The following is a 13,281-nucleotide window of genomic DNA, read 5'->3' on the forward strand; positions in this document are numbered from 1 at the left end:
ATTCACATGCCTTCATCTCCCTCTAAAGGCTGGGCAGGGCAGGACAGTGGGGGTAGGTTATAGGAATCCTAGAACATTGGCCTGGACACAAAAATGGGATACAGGGTTTTGAAGGTGAAAAATGAGTGGCTTGATGAGTGGCTTGTTGAGAGGTGAGAGGCAGCTACATCTATTATCTACCCTCTCTGTTTTTTGTTCCCACCAAAGTGGAATGAAAGGTAGGGAAATTAATATGGGAGACAATAAGGCAGTATGTCACAGTAGAAAGGATACTAGACTGGGAAACAGGAGAGCTACATTTGAGTAATTTAATTTTTAAAAACCTTCAGTCTCTAAAATGGTGCTAATAATTCTTGCCCTTTCTACCTCATAGGATGCTTACAAAGATTAAGTTAGATAAGGAAATTTGAAAATATCCTAGAAAATCTAATAGGGTAAAATATTTCCCTAGCTAGATTTTGAGTCCTTTTGGGGCAGAGAATATGTCTTATTCCTATCTATATCCACAGAGCCTAGCACATAGTAATAATTGCTCAGTGAACATTTATTAAACAAATATACTTGGTTCACACTTCCCCACCCTACCCCCCACCTCCTTGCCACACACTGGGTGGGTGGGCATGGCCTTACCTAGGAATTGGAAGACATCGGGGAACATGAGGCACAAGCCATCACTGTACAGGAAGAATAAGATGCAAAAGTAGAAACCCAGGCTACCCCAGGTGAAGATGTGGCTTATCATCGTCCAGTAGGTTGTATCCAGGGCAATCTGAAAAGCACTCTCTTATGTGCAATATTCTACAACCTGGGATATATCAGCCACCTCCCTTCTCCAGTCCATAGTGGAGGATGATCCCTTCCCACTTTCCCTCCCTCCTCCTTTCCCTTTCTTCCAGACAGGCTCCCCACCCAATTCTTCCCCACCACCTGCTCCCCCCCAGTCCCCCAGCCACACCTGCATTGTGACCACGCACAGCAAGGCGGTCTGCACTATCAGCGAGAAGGACTGGTAGTCGGAGATCTCTTTCCCATCACTGCGCACTGAGTTGTGAATGGTCCCCATAGGGATAAAGAACAGCACTAAGGAACTATAGATCCCATGCACTAAACACTTCACAAATTCCTTCTTGTTGAAATAGAGGTTGTGCTGGCCTGGATCATACAGCTCTGGGAAGCACAGACTCCATGTTTCATTCACATCCTGGAAGTACCAGAGGGTGAGGAAGGCTCAGGGTCTCTCTATAGAAGGTCCCATCTCCATCAGAGTAGAAGTTTCTCCCCTCACTGAGTCTGCTGACAGGCTGCCTAGGATCTTCCTCATGGATTACTTGAGAAATGGACCCAGAGAAGAGAGCAGTGACCACAGACCCTTCCTGAAGTCCTACATTATAGCCAAGGATCTAGGTAGTGGAAGAAAGCTAGGAGAAGGTCAAGGTAGTGGTAAGGACCTGGAAGCAGTTAGGATAGGCAAGATGGGGGGTAATTAGTGTTGGGGGTAGCTGGAAGGGAGGATAGGAGCTTGGGATCAGGGGCAGTTGGGACATGAGTCCCCAGTTTTAAGTGTTCCTTTAGTTGAATATTTTTTTTGTGTCAAAAGCCAACAAAAGGAGAGGGGGAAACCAATGGGGACCAGCTAGTCACATGGAGGTATCCAGATTCTGTGATGCTCTTCCCATTCCCATGGCTACTGGTGAACTCGGGTGACAGGATTCTCTATGTGAATGCCATTGGATCATCTTCATCTCCTAAATCTGAAACTTTGGATAACAAGGGTTGGGGCTTGTTTGTGAGAGGTTGTAGATCCCTAGAATTAGCCAGTTGAAGCTTCACAGGACACAACTCATCCCTCTTGTTGCTCTGCGGCTAGCAGCTACCTTGCAGAGAATTTTCCTTCCTACCCTGATGGAGACCAGGAACCATGATCCCATGATGTCCTCTTTCAGCTATTTTATTCCTCTTTGGAAGCTTCTTTTCTATTCATTGTGCCCAAGACTAGAGATTGGGATAGAAGAGGAGGGAAAGGTATGGTACTAGGATCCCCAAGGCCCAGGAAATTTCTGACAGGGACAGATGATATCCCCTAGGCTAACTCCCTATGACTCAAAATATCATACCCACATTCCCATGCTTGGCCTTCAGGACTCTCAACTAGGCCACCCTGCATTGGCTTATCTTATCATCTCTGTATGGGTCTCTCCTTTCTTGAAGTCCCTTGCTTTAGCTAGTTTTGCCCCAATAACTCTATTTCCTTTCACTACCTTTTATACACGCTCAATTTACTATAGAACACAATTTCTATGTTTCTCTCAAAAGTAAAATTGATGCAGGAAAACTTGAATTTCTAAGACTGATGATTCTCTGTGGAGGAAGATTCTTTACTTTATCTCATGATACCTCTATAGGTGATGAGTTCCCTTTCTTGCTCTAGAAATTATTCCATTTACAACTGACTCTGTAGAACTCAGCTCTTGTTGTCCTCCCCACTCTTGGGAATACTCCTCAAGGGCCCAGGGGCTTTAGCCCTGACTAAGAGGCTTGCCGCTGGTCTTACCTGGTCAAACAGACTCAAGCCCAGGACAGGGAGGGAGGTGTAGACCAGGTTGTAGAAAGTGATAAACCAGGTATCATAAACTGTCTAGGAGAATACCAAGGAGATTTCTTAGATTCTTCTCTTTTCCAAAGTCCCAGCTCCACCTCCCAGGTTCAAGAGAGCCCCTACTAGCCCCCACCTACCCACCACTACACTAACCTAGGGCAGGATTTGGATTTCATAAATCTGACGGAGAAGGCTGACCCCATCTCTCTTTGGTCCTACTCTTGTTAGAACCCTGGGTTCCAGGCTGGGGCAAGGCCACATCAAGCTTGTTTGTGGCCAACCCCACAAGGTTGATTTGGACCAACCCTACCATAACCTGCGCTGCCCATCCTTGCACAGAAAAGATCCAGAGTGCCTGCTACGTAATGCTAGCCGTACCCCTGCACTCTCAGGCACGTAAGCCTCTGGGCTTTTTTATCTGATTTATGGCATTCAGTAGCTTCTATAACACCGGACACTTTCTAACATTGGTAAGTGGAATAGACTCAATGACCCTTTCCTAGCTGGGTGCTCTGTCCTGGGGCCCAGAGAGGGCTCCTTTACTAGCCACAAGAGGTCAGCAAAACACACACATATGCATACATCTCTCACGAACTAGAATGGCTTTGTTACACACTGAGGGTATAAAAGTCTACTACTTTCCCCTAAACAGTTTGTTTCCCCCAGAGCCCAAGGGGACAAAGGTATTAGGGATTTCCCAAGATAATCATTCCTGAGGTTTTTCTTGGGAATCTGAGAACCCTGAAAAACTTCTCATAGGGAAAGGGATTCCTCGTAGAACATCAAAATCCAGGTGCCACTTTTCCCCACTACTGTTGGGGAGATTTCATACTCAAATGTGGAATTAATTCATTAGAGCAACAACAGTGTATGTCTGGGGCAGGGAGAAGGGGCATTGGGGTGGGGAAGTAGAAGTAAAGGAAGCTATGTTCTGAAGTATGGCTATAGGTGAACATCATAGCTAGCCTGTACGGCAAGACTCAGAGGCTCCTTGAAGCTTAGTCTATTCCATAAAGATTGCTTTGGATGCTAAAAAAACCTCCCAGATCCAAGCATTTCCCCATATTACCTATGTTTGGAAACTAGGTCTCCATGTCAGGTAAAAGGTGAAAACATCTTACGGGAGAGTTTTGGAGGTAGGAGTCAAGTCCAAGTCAGAATCAAGCCAGAAAAGTTAGGGTTTGGAAATCTAAGGTTCAATGTAAGGTTAGGAGATGGGATCAGCATGGATGCAGAACTTTATGCTTAACCGACTGAGCATCCCAGGTGCCCCCATGTGAGGAGCTTTATGGATGAACGGCAATATGTCATATATTGGTCTCTAGAAAAGAAAAAGGGTCAGAGATGGCTGAAGTGGGGGTGAGTAGAGAAGATCCAGCTGACCGAGTGAGGAATGCCACCTGACCTCCTACCTGTGCCGAGAACCCGCTGAAGAAGGCATACCAGAAGTGCACTAGGGTGAAGGCAAAGTTTTTGTAAAAGAAGTAGCTGAGAAACTTGCACATGCGATTATAGGACCAGCGGCCATGGACCAAGAGTAGACGCCGAAGACAGTGGAACTGGGAGAAGGTGTAGTCACTGTTGAGCATGGCCTGCATTCCCTCCTGGCCGCTGATGCCAACCCCAATGTGGGCAGCTGCAAAGAAATCCCAGAAACTTCTCAACCACAGAGCTTGTCTGCTGGGCTCCCAGCCTGGGAAGTATAAAAGAAAGGCTGAGATCCCGTTGTATAAACCCCTTATTTTACACTGGAAAACACTGCCCAGCTCAAAATGGCACACACTTAGTGGAGCCTTTTCTCTTTAGTGGATTGCCCTTTTCCTTAGTGGATTGTCAGAAAACAGTTCCTTCGTCTGCACTTTGTTTTGGATGCTGCCACCCAGTAATGTCTGGCATGGCTAGTACTAGAAAGCTCTCCTGGATGGTCTTTGTACCTACTATAGCCATCTAGGCTCTTTCCTGCTGTCCAGATGCTGAGGTAAAAATTTCTTGTTATCTCTCGAAGCCACTTACATCAATTAAAGATGCAGGATGGACGTCATTCTAACATAATATTTAATTACCCCCGTTTATCTAAAGAGCTAAAATCCAACTCTTAGGAGGAAATAAGTGATGTACATAATTTGTTAGTGAGAAGCAAGTTCTTCAAGAGGCCTAATATGACTTTCTGGATAAAACAAGGATTATACTTGATGGAAAATAAGACCGAAGTTCCTAAAAGTTTTAATTAGTCTGTTGTAGTGTAGGGTAAATTTATCGATCTTCTGGTATATACCTATTGTATTGCTTAATGGAATAGTTGAAACCTCTAAGGCCCTAAAAACCAGAGAATTCTAGAAAGTGAGGAAGAGCACAAGAACACTTTCTAGTATTAAAGCTGAGGCTAGAATGTTTGTTAGTGTTTCCTGGGTGGGCATAGAGGTTGGACTAGAGGACCTCTAGATGTCCCTATTCACAGAACCACAAGTTGCTGGAAGCTAACAACATTCAGCTGAAATTAAAACCAGTTTCAGGCATTTGCTTGTATTGGTACAAAGCATCAGTAAATCTGCTCTTTTCCTCCAGTCAGGGGAGTCAGGGCAAGTTCTCATGAACACTGCCTCAGGGAAGAAGAGATCCCTACATTGTGCCTCACATCTAACTCCCTGGTTGAGCAGTCCTGTCTTCTGCCTAACGCTGCTCAGGCATACAGCCTTCAAAAAAGGAACAAACTATGACTCTTGCCCAGGGGTTCTTTATGTAGGCTTTGATGCCATCTTGGAAAGACGGTACGGTAGTTGCATGGCCTTTTCTGTGAATATATGCATATGTTCTTATGCGGAGCCAGGCGTATTTGTGTGTAGGTGTGTTAAGTGCATGAAGTTGAATATGTATGTGTGTCTGCATATGGACTGATGTATACATGTGTAAATAAGTGGGAATGCAGGTATAGAGGAACATGAATGAAGTTGCAAAACATTATAAATGTACAATACATAGGATATACAGGAGTGTGAACCAACAACACAGTGCCACCCAGGTTGGTTTTTGCCCATGGAGGAAGGAAAGGGCAAGCCCTTGGTTGGAGTTTACTGTCCCCCACCCCTCACATGCCTTTGATCATGCTGACGTCATTGGCCCCATCCCCGATGGCCAGTGTCACCACCTTCTTGTATCTCTTCACCAGCTCTACCACTTGGGCCTTCTGAAGGGGTGTCATCCGGCAGCAGATCACCCCCTTGCACATGCACGCTGTTCGAAGCAGTTCCAACTCCAGGTTTCCTTCTAGAGCATAGGCCTGCAGCACCAGGACATACCCACATTTCAGGTTGCCCCAAAAGGCTCTCAGGACAGGATCTTCCTAGGCCTTTCCCCATATCCATACTCTCCTGTACTACATAGGTCAGGCATAGTGGCTCCCAGGTGCTCCACTCCTGAGGGAGGCTAAGTCCCCAAGTCAGTTCTAGGCATCCTCACATCTGACCCAGCCTCCAATGGGAAATTGGTCAGCCTCTCTCACTGGGTCAAATCAGCTGACTGGGCTATAAGGCCAAGTGACTTTTTAGAGGACCTGGTTCTGTTTGCTTCCTGCCTTCCCCTAAGTGATAGGCCACATCAGTAGTGAAGAATTTGGATAAGGAAGGAACATGCCCTTGGGTTTTCTTTCCTCATTATTCCTGCCTAGAAAAAGATAGGGAAAGGTGTCTGTCAGGAAAGGGCACCAGAAGCAAGGGGAAAAGGGTGACTCATGAAATAGAGAAGGGGTCTTAAAATTTCCCTGAAGTGGGCTGGACCTAGGAGAAAATTCCTTGGGAGAAGAGAATAGAGTTGTAGCTCTGTGTTGCCCACCAGACTGTAGCCATTGATGATCAAGCCATAGTTGCCATTGGGCACCTCCTCAGGTACTCTGAAGGGCATTTGGGGCTTCGTGGTGAGGTAAGTGTTTATTGGGTCCGATTCCAGTAGAGACTCAGGTTTCATCTTGTTCCTTGCTGACCTGAAAGCCAAGAGTAGTGGTTAATGTCTGACTGGAAGCCCTAGAGCTTAGGAAAGTAAAAGTGTCCCAGAATGAAAGTGGGCAAGGTAGATACAGAGCCTCTACAAAGCACCAGCCAGGATCTAAAACTCGACTGCCTCCTGAGAACGGCCATTGTCTCAGGTCCCTGACCGTCTACACACCACACTTCTCCAACTCCTTGAGCCCTAAAGCTTCTTCACAAAATGATCTCAAATATTTTAGTTTAGTTTTTTTTTTTTTTGTTTTCCCTTCTCCATTTCTTCTTTGTTTCTTCTGACAGTGTGGGGGTCATACTAAATTAAGAGCTGTGGAAGTTCTCCCATCTGTACCTGAGTTCTTGCCGAACAGTCTCATCATTCTTGCCCTCCACGATGAACATCCCATCCATTTCATCTCCAAATATGTTACAGGCATAGGCAATGTTCACAGCAGTCTCTGCAGGGAAGGGGGATCACAGGCCACATTTTGGCTGGGACAGGGTCTTTACAAAAGTGTATACATACATAGGCACTACCGATGGGCAGCAGAGCCCGTTTGTCCACATTTGCCATGGTTGTAGTCAAAGTATATTTTTCATGAGTCAGTAGAAACCATATTCAAACACACAGGAGACTGTCAGCCTAGTACAGACTTGTGAGTTACTTATCAATAAGTAGGATCATTCTGTCTTATCTTTCTTTTTCTTTCATTTTTTAACATGAAACACTTCATGAATTTGCATGTCATCCTTGTGTAGAGGCCATGCTAACTTTCTCTGTATAACTCCAATTTTAGTATATGTGCCACTGAAGCCAGCACCATTCTGGCTTAGCCTTCCAACAGGGCCTTCCCCTATTTCCTAAAACAATTCTGGTCTGTATCCACTTCTCCAAACAGGATGTATTTCCCTGTGCCTGCTTTTATGCCAGATTTTATGGGGGACTGGGATATGTTTTGGTTATGGTCTTTTCTTTACATCAAGCACTCTGGAATTTGGAATAAATTCATACTAAGGAAAAAATTTTACAAAAATTAAATCCTGAACCCTCACTGCAAGTGGTATCAAAATTCAGAGAAGAGACTGCAATTGCCATAGAAACTTTCTTGGGAAAAGACTTTGAAGGATGAGTAAAATTGTTTAAGGGAAGGGGAAAACATTTCAAATGGGGAAACAGCACAAACAGAGCCCCTAGAGTAGGAACTGGATTGTTTGGGACATACTGAAGATAACAGTCACATCAGGATGGAGATAAGTATATGTAGGTAGCAACAGATTATCAAGATCTTGAAGGCCAAACAGTGGAGTCTGACTTTACCACATTGAGTTTCTGAAGGTATCTGAACAGACGAATAACATATAAAAGTAGTATATTTTAGTAAGATTAAGCTGATGGCTGTATGTAGGCTATACTGGAATCAATAAGGACAAGAAACAGAGATCAGAAGTTTTTTGCAGAAGTACAATCAATAGGGGACAAAGGCAGATCTAGGGTGGTGCCACAGTCAAGGGGATCTTCAGAAGACTTTATGGGACATGGCGAGACAATGACTCTCTGGGACAATAGAGAGGGTATAGTCAAAGGTAATTACAAAGTTTTTAGCTTGTGGGTTCCTGGATGACAGGGCTCATGTCTGATTGAATCATCTCTGTGTTCTCACTGCCTAATACAGCATCCAGCATAAAGTATAGTCTTAGGAAACTGTGTATAAGACTAGGAGTGAAGGATACTGGGTGTTTACCCCAAAGATACAGACGTAGTAAAGAGAAGGGCCATATGCACCCCAATGTTCATAGCAGCAATGTCCACAATAGCTAAATCGTGGAAGGAGCCGAGATGCCCTTCAACAGATGACTGGATTAAGAAGTTGTGGTCCATATATACAATGGAATATTACTCAGCTATCAGAAAGAACGAGTTCTCAACATTTGCTACAACATGGACGGCACTGGAGGAGATAATGCTAAGTGAAATAAGTCAAGCAGAGAAAGACAACTATCATATGATTTCTCTCATCTATGGAACATAAGAACTAGGATGATCTGTAGGGGAAGAAAGGGATAAAGAAAGGGGGGGTAATCAGAAGGGGGAATGAAACATGAGAGACTATGGACTATGAGAAACAAACTGAGGGCCTCAGAGGGGAGGGGGGTGGGGGAATGGGATAGACCAGTGATGGGTAGTAAGGAGGGCACGTATGGCATGGTGCACTGGGTGTTATACACAACTAATGAATCATCGAGCCTTACATTGGAAACCGGGGATGTACTGTATGGTGACTAACATAATATAATAAAAAATCATTAAAAAAAAAAAAGACTAGGAGTGAAGGTGTCCTGTAAGGACTTGACTTGGATTATAAGGTATTTGTTAACTAAATGGCTAAGAAAAAAAGAAAATGCAAAATAAAAGAAAGAAATGGCTAAGGTGGACAGGGAAGAGGACTGGTCAAGTAAGGAGCTCCCCTTTACCTTGCTTATCTCCAGTTAAGACCCACATCTTAATTTTGGCTTTGTTCAAGGTGGTTATTGTCTCAGGTACACCATCCTGCAGCTTGTCTTCTATGGCTGTGGCCCCTAACAGCTTCAAACAGAGAGAGCAGTGAGTGAGGAAAAGGAAGAATGTCACAGCATTTCGTGCTACCCCACAACTCATCTGGCAACTCATCATCCTCTTTAGCAAGCTGGCTCTGTCCTGACATGAGGATCCAAATGGTATAAAATTCAGCACCCTCTGCCTCTCAACAGATGCAGCTTTTCAACCACATACATCCAATGTAGACACAGAATGTTAGGGATCAAAGAGGGAAAAGACTTGCCCAAGTCATACATGAACCCATGTGCCACTTCTAAACCATCTGTTTCTCAACACACTTTCACTGCTCTTTTGCTTCACAGCACACTTCCTGGCTTTCCAGTGTTGACCATAGGAATGGGCACCAGGACTCAGTTTGAGGAACTGACAGATGGACAATTGGCTGATTTCTGCTAGGCCTCCAGAAGGATTGACTAGAAATACTAACCACAGAACTAATGATGGAAGGAGATGTGTGACCTTTGGGATCTCTGTTTTCCCATTTGGTATCAGCAATTTCTCTTTTTATGGCAGAGCCAGCCTGTGTCAGTCTGATCAAAAACTTTGGGGTCATTCTTAACTTCTCTTTCTCTCATATTCTATAATCTAATCCATTAGCAAATTCTGTTGGCTTTACCTTTAAAAAATGTAAAGAATTTGATTACTCCTCACCACATCCACTACTCCTATCTGGTCCAAGCTATCATCATCTCTCACCTGTACTATTGCAGTTACCTTCTAATTTGTCTCCCTGGGTCTGTGCTTGCTCCCCTATAGTATAATCTTAGCATAGCAGCCAGAGTGATTGTTTTAAAAGCCATCACATTGGGGTGCCTGGGTGGCTCAGTCGGTTGAGCGTCTGACTCTTGATTTTGGCTCAGGTCGTGATCTCGGGGTCCTGGGATTGAGCCCCACGTTTGGCTCTGCACTCAGCACAGAGTCTGCTTGTCCTTCTCCCTCTGCTCCTCCTCCCTGCTCGCACTCACTCTCTTTCTCTCTCTCTCAAATAAATAAATAATAAATAAATCTTCTTTTAAAAAGCTTTTTAAAAAATTTTGGTTTGGTTGAATTCTTAAGTGGCTTTCCATATCTCATTGTAAGTACTTATACTGGCTTATGAGCGCACTCTACTCCTTCTTTGTCTCCTGTCCTTTTATCCTCTCCTCTTTACTTATACTGTGTCAGCCACACTAGCTGATCTGCTGTTCAATTAACAAGTTAGGCCTACTCCTGTTTCAGGGCTTTCACTCATGTCTGGAAAGCTAGTTCCCCAGAGATCTGCTTGGCCTGCCACCTTCTTCAGGTTTCTGCTCAGACTAAGTGAAGACTAAGCATCCTATATAAAATAGTAACTATACTCTGCCCTCTCTAAAACCGACATGCATAAGCTGATACTCCCTAGCTTTCTCCCTGGCTTTATTTTTTCCCATAGCACTTTCATTATCTAACATACTATATATGTTACTTTTTTGTCTGTTTTATCTGCTGGTATGTGCTCAGGGATTGAAACATGCCTGGCACAAAGGAGGCACTTAATAAATATGATGAATGAATATTTTTGTCTTGATTATTCCATCAATTAGTTCTGGATTACCTAATCTGTGCGTTTTTCAGATCCTCATTTCTCCCAGATTACTTAGCTTCTGTGAGCAGCTTTGGGATAAAATTTATAACTAGTGCATTCACCCCCCTCATTATTTGTGGATTTCAAAGATCCAGGACATCCTGAATCAGCTTGGATTCCAGTATCCTGTATCCAGAGAGCCTGAACCTATTGATTTGCTGGAAGCCACTCTCAGAGACCTTGCTCAGTCTACTGACTGCCACCCCCAGTCCTGCCCCCAATCTGTCCTGGCTTCCTCATACTAACCATCAAGTCTTTTTCCATCTCTTCATAGACATCTGACATTTTATCTTCCCGGTTTTCCAAAGACAAGCAGGCTTCACTGTGCTTCTTTCTCCAGGCCTGGAAGAATGCATTATCCAATTCTCGGTAGGCCACCATGAGGGTGCGGAGGCCTTCAATGGCAAAATCCTGAAAGACATGTGTGTGCACTGAGTAGGCCTGGGCTGGGTGAGGGCTGAGTTTAGGAAGAGGCAGACTGACCCCACCGGCCCATTCGCCTGCAAAATAGGATTTAATGATTAGTACCATGGGACTAGTACCTAGCCTAACCAGAAAACAACTGTTGAGCTGTCTCAGCAAAATGTCCTAAAGGTGGGGCCAGCATAGCTGGGGCAAAGTTTGAAAGTACTTCTGAAATATAGAAAGTTCTAGCTTTTACCTGTAGTTAGATAATTTGCTGTGTGAACCTGGGAAAAATTAAGCCTTCCAGATTTCTTTGTTGTAAAATTGGGATAATAATTCACTGCCTACAGAGAAGATAATGATGTCTGTGATATGAGAATGAAATACTAAAGTAAAAAGGAGTTGTTATAAAACATAATCAAAGGACTTACTATTTTTTACAACCATACATTCATTTTTTAAAGCATATTTTATTTATTTATTTGATATATATATAGAGAGAGAGTGCACAAGCAGGGGGAGCGGGAGAGGGAGAAGCAGGTTCTCCGATGAACAGGGAGCCTGACCAGGACCCTAGGATCATGACCAGAGCTGAAGGCAGATGCTTAACTGACTGAGCCGCCCAGGTGCCTCATACATTCATTTTATTTTCCTCTTTCCTTGCCTTCCTTCAAGCATCCAACAGGCCCCTCAGAAGCATACACGCTTGTATATCTGTCTAGAGCTGACCAGCTCAGTTGATTAGCCACAGCCCCCAATGTGAATGAGGCACTGCGGAAATACTCTCGGGGTGAGGTAGTATCTTTTTGCTCTGTGGCCACCAGTATACCCTAACTACCCACAGTTAACTACCTTGTAAAGTGTACCCTTGGTCATAAGGACAGCTGGGTAAGAGTGTGGGTAGTTGAGGGCAGAACTCATATCCAGCTGAGGGTGAGTTAGAAGATTTTATGTCCTGAGAATTGCACATGAATAAAACTTCTACATGATCACTGTGACAGTGAGCTTCAAAATAATCCACTTTGGCATTATAAGAGCAAAGAGAAAAAGAATTTCATCATCCTGATATTCTGCTCTTAGTTCCCTATGAAACTTCTGAGTGTTTGACATTAGCTGTCAGGTGAAATGAACATAAAACAATGTATGTACGGAATGCCATCTCTTAAACCTCTGTACTGTTAGCAGATGAAGCTATGAAAAGAAGCCTGAGAGATGATCTCAGAGACTTCTTAGAAGGAAGAAATATGGCAGAAACTGATCTTGCATATATCAAACGAGGTTTAACACACTGACAGATTCTTAATTCATTCAGCAAATAATTCAGCAGTCTGTGTTGAAGCTATTTCTTACTCCTTACTTGTGTTTTTTTTTCTTTTCTATTGTGGTGGGCAAATCCTGACTGCTGCTAATTCCTGTCTTAGAGGGCCTGGAGCTGTGCTTTTGTAAGAGTTTTTGAATCTTGGCTCCTGAGTATAAGCTTCACTCTTACAAGTTTATCACCTGTGGTTAACAGATTGTAGTGCAGTCAGGCTCCATTATGGATGTCTGTTAAGGTGGGTAGCAGGACACAGGTCAAAAGACCCCCTTTGGAGCCAGCCTGTGGAAATGCTCTCTGAGAAGATACCTTAATTCATGTGTTCTGGAAGGTTAAAAGACAAGTTTTTCAGACTGGCTCATAAAAAGTACTGTGGCCTCTGGGAAACAGTATAGGATGTAAGAACTGTCCTGTGTGGGATACGTCATGGACTTTTTTTGAAAACCTGAAATAGAATGTATAGATCATAAGATTCACACTTTTAAAGTATATAAATCAGTGGTTAAAAAAATTATACTCATAAAGTTGTGCATCCATCAGTACTATCTAATTCCAGAACATTTTCATCATTCCCAAAGGAAACCCTGTACCCATTAGCAGTCATTCCCATTCTCTTTTCCCCTAGCCCTTGGCAACCACTAATCTACTTGTTTCTATAGATTTGCTTATTCTGGATATTTCATATAAATGAAATTATACAATATGTGGCCTTTTGTGACTGGCTTCTTTCACTTAACATAATATTTTCAAGGCTCATCTGCATGTATCAGTATGAAATTCCTTTTTGGGACT

General features: G+C 43.6%; 1 protein-coding gene and 1 non-coding gene across 2 annotated transcripts in view; both read right to left on the reverse strand.

Annotated features, from left to right (window-relative positions):
* The window catches only part of LOC123781345 (phospholipid-transporting ATPase FetA-like), a 102,884-nt gene that overhangs the window by 4,265 nt on the left and 85,338 nt on the right, over nt 1-13,281 (reverse strand). The window contains exons 18-26 of the mRNA XM_045780807.2: nt 11,016-11,180; nt 9,043-9,154; nt 6,923-7,028; nt 6,425-6,572; nt 5,690-5,873; nt 4,009-4,232; nt 2,552-2,635; nt 956-1,201; nt 631-769 (exon numbers count right to left, since the gene is read on the reverse strand). Of these exons, the coding sequence (XP_045636763.1) occupies nt 631-769; nt 956-1,201; nt 2,552-2,635; nt 4,009-4,232; nt 5,690-5,873; nt 6,425-6,572; nt 6,923-7,028; nt 9,043-9,154; nt 11,016-11,180 (1,408 nt within the window). The remainder of the gene's footprint in view (nt 1-630; nt 770-955; nt 1,202-2,551; nt 2,636-4,008; nt 4,233-5,689; nt 5,874-6,424; nt 6,573-6,922; nt 7,029-9,042; nt 9,155-11,015; nt 11,181-13,281) is intronic.
* On the reverse strand, nt 7,285-7,391 carry LOC123781371 (U6 spliceosomal RNA). Its single transcript, XR_006776705.1, has one exon. It is a non-coding gene; the product is annotated as a U6 spliceosomal RNA (small nuclear RNA).

Source organism: Ursus americanus, chromosome 18, assembly GCF_024610735.1.
Source record: "Ursus americanus isolate L20-20 chromosome 18, mUrsAme1.1.p, whole genome shotgun sequence".
Lineage (NCBI taxonomy): Eukaryota > Metazoa > Chordata > Mammalia > Carnivora > Ursidae > Ursus > Ursus americanus.